The sequence below is a fragment of the Hemicordylus capensis genome, chromosome 1, assembly GCF_027244095.1.
Source record: "Hemicordylus capensis ecotype Gifberg chromosome 1, rHemCap1.1.pri, whole genome shotgun sequence".
NCBI classification, from domain to species: Eukaryota; Metazoa; Chordata; class Lepidosauria; order Squamata; family Cordylidae; genus Hemicordylus; species Hemicordylus capensis.
Genome location: NC_069657.1, coordinates 333,604,503 through 333,626,435, shown reverse-complemented (window position 1 = coordinate 333,626,435; position 21,933 = coordinate 333,604,503). Strand labels below are relative to the sequence as shown.

General features: G+C 42.4%; 1 protein-coding gene across 3 annotated transcripts in view; it reads left to right on the top strand.

The window, feature by feature from the left end:
- Positions 1 to 21,933, top strand: part of REV3L (REV3 like, DNA directed polymerase zeta catalytic subunit) — a 188,642-nt gene that overhangs the window by 12,015 nt on the left and 154,694 nt on the right. For all 3 annotated transcript variants that reach the window (XM_053305716.1, XM_053305629.1, XM_053305804.1), the window contains exon 2: positions 19,136 to 19,325. In XM_053305716.1, coding sequence (XP_053161691.1) covers positions 19,136 to 19,325 — 190 coding nt within the window. The remainder of the gene's footprint in view (positions 1 to 19,135; positions 19,326 to 21,933) is intronic.

The window sequence follows — 21,933 nt, the reverse complement described above, 5'->3', positions numbered from 1 at the left end:
CTTTTGTTTTGTAGTTATCAGGTTGTACTAAAAAGGGTGTGACTTAAAGGGAGTGCTTAGCAGCAGCAAGCCATTAGGACTTGCTAAAATTACTGAGGTTGTACTCTGCACTCTGCATTGTGAGAAGTGGAAAGGTTAGGAAAGGGAAAAAACACGCTTTCCTTAAAGATCTTTTGTTGCTGTCAGTGTCTGTCCACTTAAAACCTTTCTTGTCTCCATATGACTTCTATTCAATGTTTGTCAAATATTTTTGTGGTGCTTAAGTTTGCCTGGAATCTGTTGCTTCTCAGTCTTGAAAACACTATTCTTGATTGCAGATTAGCAGTCCCCAGTGCTTTTCCTGACCCATAGGTCAGGAAAGGTTTTCACTCATAATCCAAACCAAAGATCAGGTTATGAATTCACTTGATTATGTGTGTCTGATCAAAACTCAAATACTTATTCCATCTGTTAGAAACTGTGAATGAAAGCAAAATTAAAGGTGTGGTTGCATAAAACCATGTTGAGTGTACTTTTTTTGGGTGGGGGTTCATAATATATTTCATTTATATTCAGAAGAGAGAGAAATGACAATCCCGTGTTCCCTGGCAACAGATGATAACCTTGCGCATGCTTGGGAGCTTTATTCCCAGTTGAAGCTGTCTAGCAGGCCTTGCCCACAACTGGTTGCTCCATCCTAAGCTTTCTCAGAAAAAATGTGGAAATAACCAAGGTTTCTGCCCCCCCCCCCCCCACTGCAACTAGAGCTATGAAGGCACAAGAAAGAAACTGAAATAAATTTGGGGGAAACCCAGTTTTTCCAAAGGACTTTTGTCCCCCCCCCCCCAAAAAAATTGATGTGGCAGTGTGGGAGGATTTTGACATATTTTCTTCTAGAATTATGAATAAAATATTTAGGCAAAGGTGTTCAGATATAGTCATATAAGGAAAGATGTTCTGGACTTTGCTCTCCCAAGCTTTCTTCCTTTAGATTCCTACAGTATGGGGGGGAGGGGGGAACATTGTTCTCTCTAATTTTTCTCATCTGTGTGCAGAATGAATGTTCTGGGTGGCAGTATCAAGGCAGTGTGTGTGCACATATATTCAGAGCAAAGCCTTCCTGATTCAGCCTGAGCGGGATCTAAAATTAACTGAGTAGACATAAAAAAATGTGTGTGCGCGCGCACACACACGCACGCCTTAGAGGGAACACTGCGGGGAGCTGGTCTATGTGTGGAAATATACCAGATAAAGAAATAAAGGAACATGTTAAAAGGTAGAGAGGCTTGTCTCAATATAGGCAATTCAGTTTTCATAAGTCATTAAGATGACAGAAATGAAGCAGAAAGAAGAAGTAGAAACTGATGACAGTGATACAGTACTACTAAACGTAATATAACAAATGATATTTGTTGTATCACGTTTAGTAGTACTGTATCACTGTCATCAGTTTCTACTTCTTTCTGCTTCATTTCTGTCATCTTAATGACTATTATCAATGTTATAAGAATTGCATATAAATATTGCATAGATTTCAATTTCCCCCCAAATTTGTTTTCCATTAAAAAAGGTTTTTTTCATGACTTCAAAATTCTGGAAATTTTACATATCTAGCCCAGTTATTTTAAGGAAATGCTTATTTTAAAAAAATGATTCCAAATGATTTGAGAAAATTTCCCTTAATTATATCTCCAGTTCTCAGGGGTAAATTTTTTTTGCTAATTTCACCAGCCAGACAAAATTTTACTGGTCAGAAGCTATGTTGATACATTTTGATTTATTTATCTTATTTCTATACCACCTGATATATACATCTCTAGACAGTGTACACAATCCAAATTACAAAACATTTTCACATAATAAAAACAATTTAGAGAGTGAAACAATTAAAATAATTTCACAGGATAAAAACAAAGCAGTTTAAAATTTCAATTAAAAGCCTAAGAAAACAGATGTGTTTTAAGGAACTTTTAAAAAAGAATCAGTGATGGAGAAGCTCTTATTCTGATAGGGAGTGCATTACAAAGCCCTTGGGCAGCCACAGAGAAAGCCTGGCCCTGAGTCTCCACCAGATGAGCTGGCAGCAACCGTAACCAGACCTCCCCAGATCTTAATAGGAGTCAGGGTTCATGACAAAGAAGGCAGTTTCTTAAGTATCTTGGACCTAAGCCGTTCAGGGCTTTATAGGTAATGACCAACACTTTGCATTTTGCTTGGAAACATATCAGCAGTATGTTGTCAGGAAGAAGCAACATCAGCCTGCCACATTGTATAAACACAATCAAAATGTCCGAATTGGGCTCCTTGTTGCTAGTTTGAGAAGATTCTTTCCTGTGCTCTGAAGCACCGGACAGGCTCTAATATCGCAGGTACATATTCTCCACCCCCATCCCATCACAGCATTTTCTGCAGTGGGGAGGGGCTTCCATTTCTTAGGCTGTTACCAGGGTCTGCTGGACATGTGTTTACTTCCGCGGTCCATTTCTATGCTTTGCTTAAAGTGGGAGAAATTAGCATCAAAATGGGTGCAGACCCATGAACAGCAAGAAAATTATCAGTTTAGCAGGATTGTGGCCAGTTAACATATTGGAAGGGGAATAAAGAGAACTAGCATATCCCTCGCAGAGCATCTGTGTGCTAAGACTTTATTGCTTGCTTGCTAGCTCACTCTCTTGCTTAGCCTCCCCTCTCCCCCTCCCACTGGCTTGCTCACTCCGCGAGAGTCTCCTTGTGAGGAGGACGGCCAATCCAGGGTGGGAGAGCGCACCGAGAGCTGGCCTCCATTGCCCTGCCTCCTTTTGAGGAGGATGGCTGAGTTGGGGCTTGCCATACGGCCTGCATGGACGGTCCTTGGTGCACTCTTCCACCCTGGCCGTCGTCCTCGCAAGGAGACTCGATGGGGCGACTTGCTGCTCAATGTCTCTTCTTTCTACCTCCACCTCAGCCCTTCATCCTCCTCGGCGGAAGCAGCAGCTGCCCCTCTGACCACTGCTTAGCCCTACATCGTGCCTCCTTTCTCTCACAACACTTGCTAGATGTGCCATGTACCACGGGATTTATAAAATACGCCCTTAGCGTTTTATATATATAGAAGTTGGAGATGTGACTGAAAACAAAGAGTTATATTATTGAGGGATATTAGGAGTACAGAAAATAAAAAAGTGGTTGGTTAGGCATAGTACCAACTTGCTCTACTAGGAAGAGGGGTAGAAGCTTGAGGGTGAAAGAAAAGAGAAAACGTGTTGGTCATATATGCTTGAATCTAGCTGTGGAAATCCTTCTCTCCAGGGAACTCAAGCATAAAATGAACTCATTGAGGTGCACCCAGACAATGTGGGATGCAGCATCCGATGTTGAGGTGCAAATGCAAGGCACCCTGGATAGAATGCAGACTTGCAAAAGCATGATGGCAGTTGCAGATGGCAAATACAAGAGCCATCTACAGGAGGTATAGCCTATCTACATCACTGCGGGGGTGCAGAGCATGATTGATGGTCATTATTTTCCTGGTCTTATGATCTAACGTCTCTAGCTCTGCCTAGGTCCAGTCTATTATTCCTGCACTGTATCTGATAATAGGTATAGCACAGGTGTTTATGGCTTGTATGGTGTTGCCGCCATTGAGTTTGGACTTGAGGATTTTTCTAACTCTCCTGATGTATTCACTTCCCATTTTTCTTTTAAATTCAGCGTGTGCAATCTTATCAGCCTGGAGAATGCCCAAGTATTTGTAATGTTCTTTCTCTTCCAGGTTCTTGATCTTGCTTCCATTGGGCAGTTCTATTCCTTCTGTTTTTCTTATTTTTCCTCTGTTCATTATTAATGCAGCACACTTGTCTAGTCCAAACTCCATTGCTATATCGCTACTGAATATATGGGCAGTGTTTAGCAGTGATTCAATTTCTGACTGGGACTTTCCATACAACTTCAGATCGTCCATGTACAGCAGATGGTTGATTTTACTTGATGTTTTAGATGTTTGGTATCCGAGGCCTGTTTTGTTTAGTATTTGTGAAAGTGGGGTCATGGCGATTACAAACAACAGAGGGGATAGTGAGACCCCTTGGAAAATACCTCTTCTAATGCTAACCTGTCCAAGTGTCTCGCCATTGATTGTTAACTGTGTACTCCACATGCTCATTGCTTTTTAAAATAAATATCTGAATGTTTTTGCTGACACCAGTTGATTCTAAACATTTTAGTATCCATGTGTGAGGCAATGAATCAAAGGCTTTCTTGTAGTCAATCCATGCAACACTTAGATTTGTTTTTCTTCTCTTGCAGTTTTCTAAAATCATTTTGTCAATCAGCAGCTGGACTTTTGTGCGTCTGGTGTTCGGGCAATTTCCTTTCTGTTCAACTGGAAGCTGTTTGTTTGTTAATAAGTGTTGCATCACTTCATCTGCTATTATTCCAGTTAATAATTTGAACATGGTTGGCAGGCAGGTGATCGGTCTATAATTACTTGGAACTGCACCTTTTGCTGGGTCTTTCATGATGAGATGAGTTTTCCCAGTTGTTAGCCATTGTTCAATATATCACCTCCTTGCAAAATGTGATTGAACTGTTTTGATAGTTGTTTATGAAGGCTTGTTAGGCGTTTAAGCCACAAGCCATGCAGTTCATCGTCGCCTGGAGCAGCCAAATTTTTAATTTTCTTTGCTCTTTCCCTTGTTAATTCTGGTGTTGTTATTAGATCTTGCATTTGTTGGTTACACTTTTTGACCTCTTTCATCCAGCCTGCTTTTTTATTATAATCTATTGGATTGTCCCACAATTTTCCCCAGAATTGCACTGTTTCTTCTTTATTTGGTGTTTCTAGGTTTCTTGCAGTTTCTCCTTCTATGCTTTGGTAGAAACGTCTCTGATTCGACTGGAATTGGAGATTCTGCCTGTGTTGTGTGATTCTGGCTTCGTATCTGCTAATCTTCTTTGACACTGCTGTTATTTGCTGCTTGATTATTTCCAGGACTTCTCTAATTCTCCTTGAATCTAGGTGGTATTTTTGGATCAGATACTGTTTGGCGTTTTCATTCTTTAACTTCTTGTCTTTCATATCTTTCAGTTTACTAGCATCTGATCTAAGCCTGGAGATTTTATTTTCTAATCTAATCTTCCATTTAGGTGATATACTGCTTTCTTTTTTTATAGGTCCACTGATCTTATATCCGAGCTCTTGTGTTGTAATTGTTGCTGCACTGTACATTAGTTGGTTTGTTTCTTGCAAATTATTGGTTGTTATTTCTGCAAGTGCAGCATTGACATCTTTTAATGCCTGAACAAGTTGTTTTTGGGCAACTGTTTTTAGAGCTGGAAGTCGAACCCTGGTGGTTGTTTGGTTCATGTGCTCAGTTATTTTTTGCTTTAGTTCTTGTTAAACGGCATTCGGGTTTTTGAGGTGAAGGCAAAGGGGAGGTTGCCTGGTTTTGATTTTGGAACAGTTCAGCAACAGTGGCATCCTCTATTTCCAACACCTCCTCCACCTGCGCCTGAGCAACTTCTTCAGTTTGTGGTAATTCTTCTTCCATATCTTGAGCCTGTGTTGCTCTTTGCAGTTCTTCCAGCTCAACTCCTGTGAATACTTTATTTCTTATTATGAATCTTCTCTGGTCTGCTAGCCTTTGTTCTGTTATTTCTGTATCTGGATGCTTCTCTTTCCAATTTTGGTATATTCTTTTTAAATAACTTCTTCTAGTTGGACTAGACTTGTAATAGCAGATCATTATTTCCTTGTTGGCATTTTTTGTATATTTTTTTCCGGTTAAGCGACGTTTCTTCCAGTAACCTTGCAGTCTCCAGCCCTGGTTGCTCAACTGAAGATCCTGAGTCCTGTTGCCCACTTGCCACCAGATGTCCAGGGACTCCAGCACCTGGCGTGGTCCTTGTTGACCCAGGCGACGACCAATCCGGTATAGATTTATTAAAGTTACGTCTCACCATATTGTTGATGGGAGAGGCACTCTTTGTTTGGCTTTTCTGGTGAGACCTGTCCAGTATGGTTGGACCTCTGGCATAGCTCTCACCTTCCTCAGAGCATGCAAGCTCCACAACCACGCCGAGGTAGTGTCTCACTGGGGGTTGTTATACATTTATATCTCGATCTTCCTCAAAGAGCCCAGAGCGGTGTACTACACACTTAGGTTTCTCCACAACAACCCTGTGAAGTAGGTTAGGCTGAGAGAGAAGTGACTGGCCCAAAGTCACCCAGCTAGTATCATGGCTGAATGGGGATCTGAACTTGGGTCTCCCTGATCTTAGTCCAGCACTCTAACCACTACACCACGCTTTCATATGTTTGCCCGGGGCTTCAGTTGATCTTTATTATATTGCAGGTGTGCTAAATGTTCTTTATACCTCCTTAACAGGGGCCTCCCTGTCTCCCCAATGTAAAATTCCCCACATTCCAAACATACAGTCTTGTACATTATTTCCTTCACCTGGCTGGCACCCACCCTCCTCCTCCTTAAATATCACACAACCCTTCATTTCGCACTTACTATAATAAATTCTGGACTTAATCAGATGCTGTTTTAAAGTCATAGGTGCTGTACAAATTACATTAGTTTTCAAGCCATGTTTACTTAGGATCTTTCATGTTTCCATGTAAATCTATCAGTCACATAAGGAACTTTAAGAATAGGTAACCCTTCCTCAAATTTATTTTTCCTGGATTGAACCATTGGGAGTTTATAGCCATTCTTTCTAACTGATTCTTCAGCTTCTGCCTGCTCTCCTTATGAAACCCCTCTAGCACTTTGTATAACATTCAACACTTAGCTGTTCTTTAATCACCTGTTATGCTGATATGCTGACTTGCTGTTCAAGATTAACTGTTTGATTGATGGTTTTCTATCCATCTATTCTCAATATCATTCTCTCTAAGCCATATTTCTGTATCAAGGAACAGTAACCACCCCTGACAATTTGGCTGTTGCCTGGGTAATTTTACACTCCCCAATCTATTCAATTTCCTATTTGGCTGTGTGTTTAAAATATTTATATCCTGCCCCTCCAGTATAATACTTCTTGACGTGGCTCGCAACAATAGAATATAAAATTAAAAGAGAATGTAAAACAGCAAAGAATAAAATCAATTAAAATTAAAACCCAATTAAAAACCCATCAAACTATAGTTAAGACTTTTTAAAAACCTCTCTAAACTGGTGGGTTTTAAGATTTTTATTTTTTGTTTAACTTAAGGAAGGGAGCATGGCAGAATTCTTCTGATTACACAATCAATCCCTATCCAAAAAATACCCACTTACCACTCATTCTTTGAAGGAGTTGAAGCCTGAAAAATGGTGGTGGGGGAGGGAGGGAGATCGAAGAATTGCAAGACTTCTCCTTCCTGCTCAGAAAAGTTGGTTTTTGATATCTCCAATTTTCTGGAATGCAAGGAGAGGAAAAGGGTTGGTGGGATGCAGCTGGTGAGAGGTTGGGAATGAGTTTGCCATCTTCCCCCTGATTTCCAGGTATTTACTGGATTTTAAGCATTTTATTGTCAAGAAACGAAACCTGTGTTATTGAGAATGGAACAAGGGCTAAAATTCCAAATTAATTGGGAGTACAGACATCAAATTGTGTGTAGCAGGAGTCACTTGCAGATTCTCCTCACCCCCCCCCCCCCCCAACACACACAATCTCTCTGAACTCACTCCTAAATTACCTGCCTTGGCTTCAACTTCATGACTGTCCATGTGTGACCAGGGCTGTTCCTGGGGGAGAATCAGCATGTGTGGGGGCTCCTTAACATCTCGTATGATTACAAAATCATATTGACTGATGACATATTGTGTAAATAATGTGAGTGAGGTTTTTGGACATGTCCAGCCAGCTTGGACATAGTTCTCACTCAGACATTCTGGATTGCAAGCCAACTTGAACATAGTGCATGTACAAATAAAATAAAGTTTATTTAGATGTTTACAGTTAGCCCTACTTTCACTAGCTGTGAAGTACTCTATGGATAGAGAGAACTCTTTCTGGCAGCTTTACTGCAGAAGGGAAAATTATTAAGTCATGAAACAAGCCATTTGTAGGACATTTCATTTTCAACATTCAGGAATTGTTGAATCTCCCACCCTGCCCTATATCTGTGCCTGATATCAAAGCCCTATGCCAAGTCATTTCAGGTGATCCTGAGGCAAAAAGTGGCCTGCCTTTACCCTTCTTTATGAAGGCAAAGGGTAGTTTCCTCCACATGGGGATGGAATGATGGTCCAAGGTGGGGCTTCAGTTCTAGAAGTTTTTGTAATTCTCTGCTATGAAATAAGCCACTTCTAGAACTTTTAAAAATATATATTTTTAGAAAAAATGCAAAACAAGAGAACAGTTTGTTCAAACATTCAACATTCAGAGCTCTCCCACCCTGCCTTATATCTGTGCCTGATATCAAAGCTCTATATGAAGCCATCCCATAAATATGCAAGGCGGGATTATGAAAAAAGGGAGATCCCATATTTTCCATTGCTGGCTCTGAGGTAGAGGAGGAAGGAAGGCTCTCAGCACAGCCCAGGGCTGCAAGGCAGGGAGGGCAGAGGATTTGTACAGTGCGACTCTGTCCCACATTATCACCACCACCACCCTCCTCCTGCTCTCACTGCCTTCCCATGAGTTCCTTTGAGTGCTGGAATAAAGGCAGGCATGGAGGAGACAGACAGAAATCAAAAGGAAAGCAGCTGCCAATGGAAAATGCTTGAGTCTTACCTCGGAAGAAGGGGAGGAAAGCAACACAGCAGGAGAGGAAGAGTTCCTTGGCCCCTCCCTTTCCTCCCATTTGTGCCTCTAGGAAAGTGGATTCCTTTACTTAACACTTAGATAGACGCCCACCAGGGAAACAAGCAGCAGCGCTAGCCTTTTCGTGCAGACTAGAAAGCCAGACTAGTGCAAACATTTAAGAGTGTTGGAAGCTCCGCCCACCCGTTGAACAGCTGAGAATCGGGTAGGGGAAAGGGAGCTGTAGCAGCATCTCTCTCCTCTCCAGAGGGAGCCTTTAGCAGGCAAGCCTGCATACAACTCCTGCAGGCTGCAGAGCTACAGATCGGCCAATCTGGGGGAGGGGGGAGAGGTTAATTTTTGTGGGGCAAGCTGCTCCCCTGCAGGGCCTGTCCCAGCATGGGGCCCGGGGCAATCACCCTGGTTGCCCTGCCCTAAGGATGGGCCTGTGTGTGACCCTCACACTCCTGTTTCTCTGTGCATGTGCTTCCCAGCATCTATGATGAGCATCCCCTCTCTCACACAATTTTATACTTCACAATTTCTCTACCAAAAAATCAAAACAGATGTGAAATGATTCTGGTCAAGCTGCAGCTACTAACAGCTTATTCTGGGACCAGAGTGCATCAGAACAATTGCAGCAGAATGAGTTTGCATAAAGCACAACACACTTAACTCTCTAGCAATGTGTCTGGTAAAACAAACACAAAGTGAGGCAAGGTGTGGGGAGGAAACTCGGCAAAAACCAATGGACCCTACGAAAGGGTGACACAGAACTGGGATAGAAGAGCAGCTTGGAGACAGGGGCAGTCTCCCCACCACCCTCTCTGAAAGAAGAGATTATCCTTCTGAGTTTAGTGGATAGCCTCAGAGTACTCACTTTGGAGTCCCATCCCCCTAGCACTTTCAAACTCTCTCCCTCCAGACCTTTCCTGGAGTCCCCACCTGCAGTTTACTTTCACCAGGTGACTGGAGTGGGCTGATACTGCAAGCAAAGGAGAGGTGGCAATTTCTTTATCCTGCTGAGGAGAGACTGGAAAAAAGCAGATCCCAGGCAGAGTCTCAGCAGCACTGAAAGAGCCTCATGGAACGGCACAGCAACAACTTTAAAAAATTGCTATGATGTGACATCTGCGCATGCCTTTGCAGAGTTGCTGCTGTGATCTCAGGCTTTGGACCCAGAAGGAAGAGGCTAGGCGAGGGAAAGGAAGTGGGGAAGAAAGGCTGGATCTGTAGCAGTTTTCACTCATCAGCCTTCACTTTTCACTCATTGTAGATGAGCTTATTTCCTGAACCCTGCCGTTTGCTCCTTATGGGGAAAAACCCAGTTTTATTAAGAATTCAAGGATTCAGAGTGGGTACTCTGCCCCTCTAGGCTGCTTGCACTGGTTCAAGTTGCAGGACTCTGCTGTTTGGTCCAGATGGAGATTGCTTCCCTCCTGACACCACGCACATGCATCTGCAACACTCTTGCTCAGGATAAAAGCTAAAATTCAAAGATGGAGCGGAGGCTGTCTGGTAAAAGATGTTGCATCACTGAATCACTGTCTCTCAACCTAATCTTATGGTATTGTTAGGATAGTATGGGGTGGTGGGGGCAGTGTTCCTTGTAATAGGGATTTCCAGATGTGATTGACTACAACTCCCATAATCCTGCAATGGCCTATGGTTGGTTTATGGGAGTTGTCAACAACATGTGGGAATCCCTGTTATAGGAAACACGGGAGAATCTTGTATGCCATCCTGAGCTTCTTGAAGGGAAGATGAGATAGAAATGTGGCTAATAACTGAATTCTAGTGTTAGGAAAAGAACTTTCTTCACACTAGGGATTTTATACACCTCTATAAAATCCTCTCTTGACTGACTTAAAAAAAACCAAACTACTAAAAAGTTCTAAATGCTTTAGCCCTACCCACATTCTCTAAACTTCTGATAATTTTTGTTGTCCCCTTTTCTGTGCATTTTCCTGTTCAATGACATTGTGTTTGAACTTCAGATCATTTATTAACAAGGTGAGTTCCACTAGTCCCAGAGTAGATCTTTGGGAAATGATAACTGCTTGCTTGCTTGTGTTAATGAGACTGTTCTGGAGTGCTGCCTAAATACTCAAATCAGGCTAACATGGGGAATCGGCATTATTATATGGAACAGTTCATTACAGAATAAATTTGTGCAAAGTTTTGATCTGGAAAATGAGGAGGAGATGGAAATGTGGTGCAGTCAAATGTATTTAGGGATTATCGGGGTACAGGAAAAGAAAAAGATTGATTAAGCAAGGTGAGGAGGCAATAAAATCTTAACCAACAGTATTAACTAAAGTCTTGCATAGAAGCATTTTAGCTTAGGATCCAAATTGTCAATTAAATCAGCTTAGGGCTTTGTTTGAGATGTAGGCTTAAAGAGGAGAGAGAAGAGAGCAAGGAGATTTCAAGGGATAGGCAGTTACTCTTACCAGTCCCGATCTTTTGCTGTGTTGGTTACGCTTGCAGGTTGGGGTATGCAGATATACTTCCTTGTAGAGGAAAGGAAAGGCAGCAGAAAAGCAGGAAGAAGAAAGAGTGTGGAGCGAAGAGCTACCACTTGAACCCTTGAGAACCAGCAGGGCAAAGATCCATTTGGAATCTGATCCCGAGGCCATGTGGCTGGGCCAGGGATATTTGTACTCAGAAACCTATCCTGAGGCAATGCATAAGTCAGACACCCTTACGGCAGGGGCTGAAACCAGCTTGTAACAAAGAAGTTTATGTTTACATGAACCAGTCAAGTGGGTGTGATTTTTAAGAAACAAAAGCTGGAATGGCTGGTGGAGAGGTGTGTGTAGGATACTGCATGGGTGAACTCAAAAGCCTTATTGGAGGCTGGAGCATCTCTTCCTGAGGGGGGGGGGGTGTCCTTTCTGCAAGAGAGGCCATGGTGTTTGTTAACCTGACTTTGGGCAGTGCAGCCCCATATCAGACTGGACAATACTGAACTAGATGGATCAATGGTCCAGTTTAGTAATATTATAAAGCATCTTCATATGTTTGTATGCATTTTAGATGTATGTTTTTGCCACTGCAACCCCTTACCATATGGGGAAAGTAGCAAATGATCTGGGCTATACCATATTTATTTGACTGTAGACTCCCTTTGACCTCACAACTCATCCTGAGATGGATTGTGGAGACAGGAAGATACTGTATTCAAATAAAGTAAATTCCAGTTTCCCTCTCCCTCCCCCCAAATTGTAATGATGTGGGGCACAGGAGCATAGAGATCTTGGGTTAAGCTTTATTCTGAGAAAGTAATGAGTAAACAGGGCTAAAATGTCATTTGTTCCTTCTATGGCTGCAGTCCTAAGCATACTAACTAGAGAGTAAATTCCATTGAACATAGGGGTTACTTGTGAGTAAACATGGATAGGATTAGGCTGCCCAATGCATTTTGTAACTAATAAGTTCATGGCTATCTTTCTGCACCAATGACAATCTGTACTTTTGGCTTACCATTATTTGTAAGAATTGTTTTATAGTTTAAACTGTAAATCCTCTTTGCATATAAATTTAAGTTACAGAAAAGCTTTTGTCATGTTTAAAACAAAACATCTAAACTCTAGAGAACTAGAAAAGAATTGGAATGATTTTATGACTGTCATTTTGTATGAGCTTTTTAAAGAACAACCTGGATCTTCATAGTCCTTATTTATAGGCAGACTCCTTAGCCTTTCTAATGTGGTAGCATTACATTATTATATGTTGAAGAAAAATGGTGATCAAACAGCTGTAAACAAACTTCTTATTTCCTTTATCAGAATTTTCTCTGAGCCCTATTGAATAGTTTCTATGTTCACCAGAGCCAGAGTAAGTGGGCTTCTGTTATAGTTGATTTTGTGACTCTGGTTAACAGCAGATAGTGTAATGTTATGGAGAACTGCTTTGTCGCCTAATTATTTGGAAGTTTATAAAAGAGGTTGGGATTGGGGTACTTGAAGGACTGCCTTCTCCCAGATTAATCTGTCTGTCCTGTAAGATTGTGAGAGAGGCTCTCATACATGTTCAGAGAGACCCTCAAAGGCATGTCTTATGGTCACATGAGAGTGTCTCATTTTTAATGGTTCCCATGCTATAGAACATTTTCCATCCGAACATAAAGCTTTGGAACACAACTTGTATTTTCTTGTTCTTTTAAAATAAGTGCAGACTATAGGTCTTGCATAGTTCCAACATTTTAATGTTCCTCAGTAAGTTACTTTTGCAGTCAGACTGAAGAATTTCTGCAAAAAAAATGAATCTACTTTCTGTTGGATGTTCAGTGTCTGATTTTAGTATTTGTGTCCTGAAACAGGAGTAGCTGGAGACCATCTAGGTAACTTAGGATCTGAATCTTCTGTGTAAAATCTCATAGATTGATAAAACTGACTCTTTGAACCCACAATGAAAAAGGATTTGGATCAAAAGGATTTAATTATACAAGTATGTAGAACTATGTATGCCAGAGAACTAGTTGTTTTGTTGAACATTATCTCCAGGACCTGTCAAGATATTTTGTAAAACATGGTTTATACTGGTGGATTATAAAGTGCACATTTTCAGCATATGTCATACCTGGGAAGGTTTTTGGTTCAAGATATGTTTGACTGGTGGGAGAAAACTTTAAAACAGGAGAGGTTGGACTGGATTGCTTGTGTCTGTTTTTAATATTTAGTTTTTAATATTTAGTTTTCAATTACACTGTAAATTATAATCGCTTAGATATTATAATTGATATATTAATATAAATAAAAAAGATAGACCCATTAGTTGTAGGAGAGCTTGACCGACATGAAAATAAACAAGTTTGTTCAGACAATACTTGGTCCTAGGTTCTCTAGTTGAGGAAAGAGTATAGGTTTTGCACATGGAAGGTCAAGTTCAATCCTTAGTATTTCTAAGTAGGGCTGCCAAAGGTACCTCTCTGAAACCAGCTCCCAGTCAGTGTAGACAATACTGAACTAGATGACCAGTGCTGGCTCAATATACGGCAGCTTCTAGTGTTCTGGTGGTGGTAAGTTTTAGGCTTATTTCCCTCATCGTGGGTAAAAATGAATGAGTGATTTTATGGAGAAGCCATGTTCAATTATATGTATGTTATCCCACAGTTAAGGGGACTACAGAAGAGGCTACATAGGAAGTTGCCTTATACAGAGTCAGAACATTGGTCTATCTAGCTCAGTATTTTCTAAACCAGAGTTGCTCAACCACTGGTCCGTGGACTGGTGCCGGTCCATAAGGAATTAGTGATGTCTGTGAGGCATCACTAATACTGCTCCCCCCCCCCCCAAGGAAAAAAAAAGAATTTTGGGCTGGCGTGGACCACCGAGAACTCTCTGGAGCTCATTTCCAGGCATCTCTCTATGCTGGATAACGTTCATTTCACTTCTTCGAAATGAACATTATCCAGCAGCAAGGGCTGCCTGGAAATGAGCTCTGGAGAGCTGCCCGAAATTGTTTTTTGGGGTCATGCCTGGGGGTGGGGTGGGGGCAAGGGGGGGTGACCCCCTTATTAACTGCTGGTCCAGGAACCTGTGCATGAATAATGTACCGGTCCATGACTCCAAAAATGTTGAGAAATCCTGGTCTAAACTGACTGCTAGCAGTTCTCCAAGGTTTCAGGCAGGAATCTTTTCCAGGCCAACCTGGAGATGCCAGGGATTGAACCTGGGACCTTCTGAAGGCAAAACAAATGCTCTACCACTGAACTACAGCACCACCTTGTGTTACCTCAAGCCCTGCTCTCAGTCTCTTTCTAGGGGTGAAAGATAATCAAAATAGACATAATGTCTTCCTTAATATCAGCAGTTTTGTTGTCATAGATGTTTGTGCCAACCTTCCATTTTGACGACGACTACTACTACTACTACTACTACTACTATTATTATTATTATTATTATTATTATTATTATTATATTTAACCCTGGCTAACTTGGCAAAGAAGCACCTTTTAAATGTGGTGATTCTCTTTATTTAGCAGTGGGAGAGTAACTGGCCCTATCCACCCTCAGCACAGTTTCTCCAGTGACTGTTGCTGGTGTCTATCTTATTTTTCTTTTTAGATTGTGAGCCCTTTGGGGACAGGGATCCATCTTATTTATGTATTATTTCTCTGTGTAAACCACCCTGAGCCATTTTTGGAAGGGCGGTATAGAAATCGAATAAATAAATTTTATATCCCGCTCTTCCTCAAAGGAGCCCAGAGCAGTGTACTACATACTTAAGTTTCTCCTCACAACAGCCCTGAGAAGTAGGTTAGCCCAGAGTCACCCAGGTAGTATCATGGCTGAATGGGGATTTGAACTCGGGTCTCCTCGGTCCTAGTCCAGCACTCTAACCACTACACCACGCTGACTCTACAGTGGTGTTGCTTTTTGTTCAGAGGATTACAGAACATAATGATCACACAATACAACTTTTATTGTCTATACATCACATCAATATTCTGTTTAGAAAGTGAGCACCACAATGTTCCTTCAGAATTAAAAGGGGCTTAAATGCTCTCTTAAGAGTAAAGAGTTTGGAAAAGCAAGAGATGATTTGGAAGAAGAGAAGGGATCCAGTGGGAAGAGATGAAGAAATGGATGGAAATTGATATTTCAATTGACAGCATGTTCCAGTTCATATAAATCTTCTCAGTGTCATGCATCACTTATAGTTTTAGCTCAAAATACCCACATTGGTGTATACTAGTATATGAACTTTAGAGAAAATGGCAGGCAACTTACTTCTACAGAGTTGGGGCAAGTCATTAGGCCCATTTGAGCACCAAGAAATGAGTCAGTGTAGAATTAAGCAGTTCCTTTCCTTTATGCGCCAGCACTGTAGGGTTTTGTGTTCTTTTTTCATTGCAACATGTTCCAAAAAGAAATTAGCCTTCCATCAATCCTGACATTTAGACATGTGGCAATACAGTAGATCTGTCGAGTTGGGTTAAAATTCAAATCAATATCTTGTGAGGACAAAACTGAAAGAAGTATACTTTTGAACTGTGACTTGTATTTACTGGTAATCTTGAATGTGATGATCAGTTAAGGAATGGTTAAGTTCAGACCCCTTGAATTCCTTTTAGTGGTATGCATGAACCGGTCCAGAGGCCTTTGTAGAGGCCTCCGAACCAGTTTGAATGCGGTGGCGTTTGAAGGTTCGACGCCGGGGGGGTGGCTCTTTAAGGGCGGGGGAGGGTGCCCTTATCCCCCCAACCCCACCGCTCTTCCCTCACCAGCGCTCCGGGTTTTTTTTTAAATATATGGGACAGCAGCGTACTCCCTGCTGCCCCTTCGTTCCTTCTCAGCCGGAAGTAACGTCTGTGCATGTACCTGGCCCGGTGCACGCACGCCACGCATGTGGCATGCATGATGTGTGCGTGCGCTGCGTGTGCATGGGCAGGGCAGGCATATGCACAGACGTTACTTCCGGCCGCTTCTGGCCGAGAACGAGCGAATGGGCGGCAGGGAGGTACGTTGCCACCCCATATACTTAAAAAAAAAAAAAGAGAGAGAGAGCACTGGTGAGGGAAGAGCTGCGGGGGTGGGGGGTGTCAGTGCAACCTCAACTGCCCTTAAAGAGCCACCCCCCCGCCCGGCGTCAAACCGCAACTCTGCGGTTCCGTGCACACCACTAATTCCTTTTACCAATTCATGTTTATATAGAATTAAGACTTCCATTCTATGATAGAAATTGCTTAATGTTGTTGTCTTGTGCTTTTGCCATTAAAGTAGACATAACCTTGCCCATCTTTTGCTATTGATTAATATGCTACCCTGCTGTGCAGGTCTGTTAGGATGAGCAATACAGATTGTAAAATTTACCTTATTGGAAGTGTTATTAAACGTGCACGCGCGCGCACACACACAGACAATTCTGTAGGCTTCAAAAGTGATGAAAACATCTTCAGGAACACATTTGTAATTTGTCCTATGCCTGTGTAAACATTAGGGATGTGTGAGTCAGCTTGCCATCGAGCCAGGCTCACCATCGAGTCGGCCCAGTTCAGGTGGTCCAAGGTTGAACTGGACCGGCCACCAAAGAGGGGGGCCACCGGTTCAAGTTGAACTGGACCATCTCCTGGTTTGTAGAACTGGCTCAGTGGGGTGGGAGGATACTTGTAAAGGGTAATGTGGCTAGGATTGCCCTTTACAAGTACAGGGGATCTCCTAGCCTAAAAGGGTTTTCCTTCTTCAACTTTAAAGCAGTGGTTGGGGGTGGGCGAAATGCTTATTATTTACCTTTTAAATGAAGCCCCTCTGTCAGTGGGGTTGGCCTCTGCATAGTGGAGACTCGGGAGATGGCAGCAGGGGCTCCTCCAACTGCCCCGCCGGTGACTGAAATGCTTAATTTCTATGGTTTAAAATGAAGCCGTAGCAGCAGCTGGTCCAGACTACCATTTTTCATCTTTGTGTGGAATGCATTTTGTTCTAAGTGGCAGTATCTAGGCAGTGTGTCCGCACATATATTCAGAATGAGGCCTTCCTGATTCAACCTGAGTGGGATCTAAAACTAACTGAGCGGACATCCAAAAACGCGTGAGCGTTCACTCGCCTTAGAAGGAACAGTGGTTGGAGAAGCCACTGCTTCCTGAGTCTCCACCACCACAGCGGCCATTCCCGCTGCCAGTGGGGCTTCATTTGAAATATAAAAATTAAGCAATTTGCCCACCAGCAGGGCAGTTGAAGGAACCACCGCTGTCTCCTGAGTCTCTGCTGTGCAGCACTTGTCCCTGCTGCCAGCATGGCTTCATTTAAAAGGTAAATATTAAGCATTTTTCCCCTCCCCCCACTTTAAAGTTAAAGAAGGAAAACTCTTATAGCCAGATTCCCCTTTAAAAATTACCCCACCCCTGTGAAGCAGTTCCGCAAACCGGGAGGGGTGGTCCGGTCCCAACTCGGACTAGAAACCCTCCCTCTTTGGGGGCCAGGCCAGTTCAACCTCAGATCACCTGAACTGGGCTGGCTTGATACAAACCAGTTCGCACATTCCTAATGTTTGCACAGCTTTGTTATTGTTTATTTACGATCTTAGATCAAACATCAATATACACAGTAAAAAGAGAAAACAAAGAGAAAACAATAAGAGAAAGAGAAAACAAAGAGAAAACAATAATGGAAACAAAGTCTAAAATGTCATCAAATATATAAAATCAGGAATCTTTGACAGTAACCTATTGCTGTGCTCTAGCTTCTCTTAGTTTGGTCAATCTATAACAAAATTTAGCAACCGCAATGTTTGCACAGCATTTTTGTCACTTTTGAACCCATATAACTGAATATATATGTTTTGTTTTTATAACACTTCTACTAACATAAAATGTACAATCTATCTCGCTCATCCTAACAGACCTGCACTGTAGGGTAGCATGTTTAATCAATAGCAAAAATTGCCTAGATGACTAAGGTTATGTCTACTTTAATGGCAGAAGCAAAAGACAACAACATTAAGCAATTTCTATCATAGCATGGAAGCCTTAATTATATATAAGCATGAATTAGTAAAAGAAATTCAAGGTCTCTGAACTTAACCATTCTTTAACTGATCATCACGTTCAAGGTTAACAGCAAATAAGTCACAGTTCAGAAGTATACATCTTTCAGTTTTGTCCTCAAATATATTGATTTGAATAGTCCAGCCTGGACTATCATTTGGGAGGGCAGCAGGGTAGTTTGAGGAGCTGCCGCCGCCACAGTGGCCACTCCTGCTACTGGTGGGGCTTCATTTAAACACAAAAATTAAGCATTTTGCCCACTAGTGGGGTGGTTGGAGGAGCCCCCACTGCTGCCTCCCAATTCGCCACCACACAGTGGCTGTGTGGTGGTTCATTTAAAAAGTAAATATTAAGCATTTCACCCACCACCCCACTTTAAAGTTAAAGAAGGATAGCCCTTTTAGGCTAGGAGATCCCCTGTACTTGTAAAGAGGAATCTTAGCTGGATTCTCTTTTACAAGTACACACATCCCAGCCCGAGCCGCCCAGGGTCAGTGTGCTCTCTCTAATTTTTTTCATCTGTGTGCAGAATGAATTTTGTTCTTGGTGGCAGTATCAAGGCAGTGTGTTTGCACGTATTTTCAGAGTGGGGTCTTCCTGATTCAATCTGAGCAGCATCTAAAATTGACTGAGCATGCATCAAAAAACGTGTGAGCGTACACACGCAAACGCACGCCTTGGAGGGAACAGTTCTCCAGGGTGGTTCAAATCTAGTCTAGATTCAAGCCAAACCAGGTTAACATCCCACTCACACATCACTAGTAAACATCTCATATATTCTTTTAAATCTGTTATCTGCAGAATATTTTGAATAACGCTTATGTGTTGTGATCTTTCCTAAAAGTTGGTTAATTATATGGATATTTCTTCCATTGTAGCAAGTGTTGGAGTTGGTGCTTTTTAGGTTACTTACATTTTATTATTATAAAAGACTCACCTCTCTTCCTCTAGGTCAGAAGACCTGCCTCCATTTACATGGTATATTTCCTTACTTATACGTGCCATATGATGGTTATGGACAACAGCCAGAACATTATCTTCGTCATTTGGCATTCAGCATTGACCGAGCACTCAATGTAGCTTTAGGAAATCCATCATCTTCTGTTCAGCATGTGTTCAAAGTGTTGCTAGTATATGGAATGTAAGTATTGTTTTATTATTCCTTTTTAAAATTAGGTATGGTCCTGGTTTTTGCTGTTGTCTAAATTGAAAGAACCTAATCAGATGTTCAGGTTTTAAAGTGCTTTTGCATAATAAACAGTTTTGTACAAAGACTTCAACAAGCTCTTTAGTGTCTTCACACACAGCGCCAGCTTGAGTGCTGTTGCAGCCTAAGATGATGTCCATGTGCTGTTGGCCATGCCACCAGATGCTGACAGCAGCATCAGGGCAAGGCCAGACTGCGTCTCTCACACACTCCCTTTACCTTTCTCCAGAGCCACAGGGATGGATTTTAAACTTGAAGATTGACACTAAGGGAGAAAGAAGCTCCTTTTTTGCCACCCTTTCTGCTGAACCTACAGGAAGGCAGGGCCAGCATGACCCCTTGATGCAGATGTTGGCAGTAGAGTGCTAGGGTAGCACTGCCTCCCTCACATTGTCATGGGGATTGACTTTAAACTGCAGATCAGTAATGAGGAGGAATAAGCTCCTTTCTTGCTGCTGAACCTGCTGTTTAAAATCCATTCCTATGTTGATGGGAATGGACAGAGAAGTTAGGGGGAAATGAGAAGGGAGGGTGGCCTGAGGCTGTCGCCCCACCTTGCCTCATGGATGAGCTGCTTTTGTTCATACACAGCCAACTTTTCCCCACTGCTCCCTCGCCAACCATTTCAACTGATCTTCTTGTTTTTTGCCCACTATACAGTACTTGTGCCTTACATGCCAATATGAAAATCTAATGTCCTTAAGGGTGATTAAGAGACTCTTAGATTGACCCCACCCCCTTTTCTCTAATGTAAAAATGTTGATAGCACAGATTTTCAAGATCTTTTTAAATGTAATGTTAAACTTCAGTTAAATGTAGTGTTAAACTTCAGTTAACACTGTGCATCAACACAGTCTAAAACCATGCCGGAACAGATAGAGCCTGTTTTCAAAAAGCCAAAGGAAATCTTGAAGCCCAGACACAGGCATAAGGAAAAGAAACGGAGATTCCTCTCGGAGGAGGAAGAGGTTTCCCCACCAGCAAAGAACACCATAGCACATTTGGGAATGGAACTCTGTCCCCTACGGCAGTGCAGACATATAGCCCAGCAAGAGAGTCAGAGGAGTCCATGCTGTCAGCGAGACCTGTATAGAAGATCACAGTACCGGGCTCAATGATGCCGATGCTGTTGGACTTGGAGCCGTCGAGGTCGAAACCCTCAATGTCAGCTGCCTGGAGATCCGAGGGGTCGACATCAGCGTTGACGTCAGCAGCGGAAGTGTTCTCGAGGCCGACTACCACGCCACCAAGGAGACAATTTCTGTTGTCCCCAGCTCAAACTCCTATACAGTCTCCATCCACTCCGCAACAGAGCAAAGGACACGAAAGGGTGATGGAGATGCTGGATATGGACACTGACTTTGACAAAGATGAAGACATTGCTCTAGATCAAAATACTGTTAACACATTAATAGATATGCTGGATTCCACATCGAGCACTTCTTCAAGGCACTGGCCTTGATACAGAGCGAGATGTAGATCTTGTGGCTCCATCAGTGGCCAGTGGCTCCACCAAAAACCCCATCAATGTCACCACTGTATGGCACAAGACCATACCGTGTAGCATCACCATTGCATGAGCTAAAACAAGCGACTTCATGGTCTGTACGTAGCCTTGTTAAACCAAAGATGACAACTTCAGCCTTTGTGCCCCTTTCCTGGAAGTCCCCTGTTCAATATGTAGCTTCAAAGGGACTCCATCCACAGCCAACTAAACCCAGACCAGAACTTATGCATTCTTGCAGTTTCAGACATGCGTTACCTGATGATTATGCAGAGTACCTTCAGTGGAAAGCACAACGTGAAATTCAACAACAGTACAGGTTGCTACTAATACAGATGTTGCCACGTTGAGTGCGGTAACTCAGACTACTTACTCTACGATACCTGCTATACAGACTACCTCTATTGCATGTCAGACACTGCAGCCAGCTCCTGAGCGGCAACATGCGCCAGGGGAGTTGGCTCAGAGACCAAGTAAGAATTAAAAGAAGGCAGTGCCACCTGTGGCCCCACCATCACTTTCCTTGGAGGAGGGTGAAGGATACACTTCAGAATTTGCGGAATCGGATTCTCATAGAGCCAGTCACCCATCTGATTTGCCCTCAGATGTGCCTCCCAGGCTGTTTACATCCCCGTCTGAAGAGCTGAAAGCCTACCATGCCTTAATTAGGGAAATCGTGGTAGCGCGTGGTTTGGATTTGAGGATGCCAGAGGCAGATCTAAAGGATCCAGTATATAATATGATGGCTGCTGCGAAGACATCACATCCTGTGGCCCTGCCAATGATTTCGGTGATCACCAAGGCGGCAAAAGCAGCCTGGGAAGTACTCCAGGCCTCTACAACGACATCATAGTGTTTAGAAAATCTGTATTGAGTCCAAGAGAGGAGTGACTATGCGTTGCCATGCCTGGCTCAGATCCACATCTTGATTTGATTTGATTTGATTTATATACTGACCTTCCAAAAAGGCTCTGGGTGGTTTACATCAAAATAAAAAGAATTAAAATCAATTTAACAGTTAAAATAAAAACTATAAAA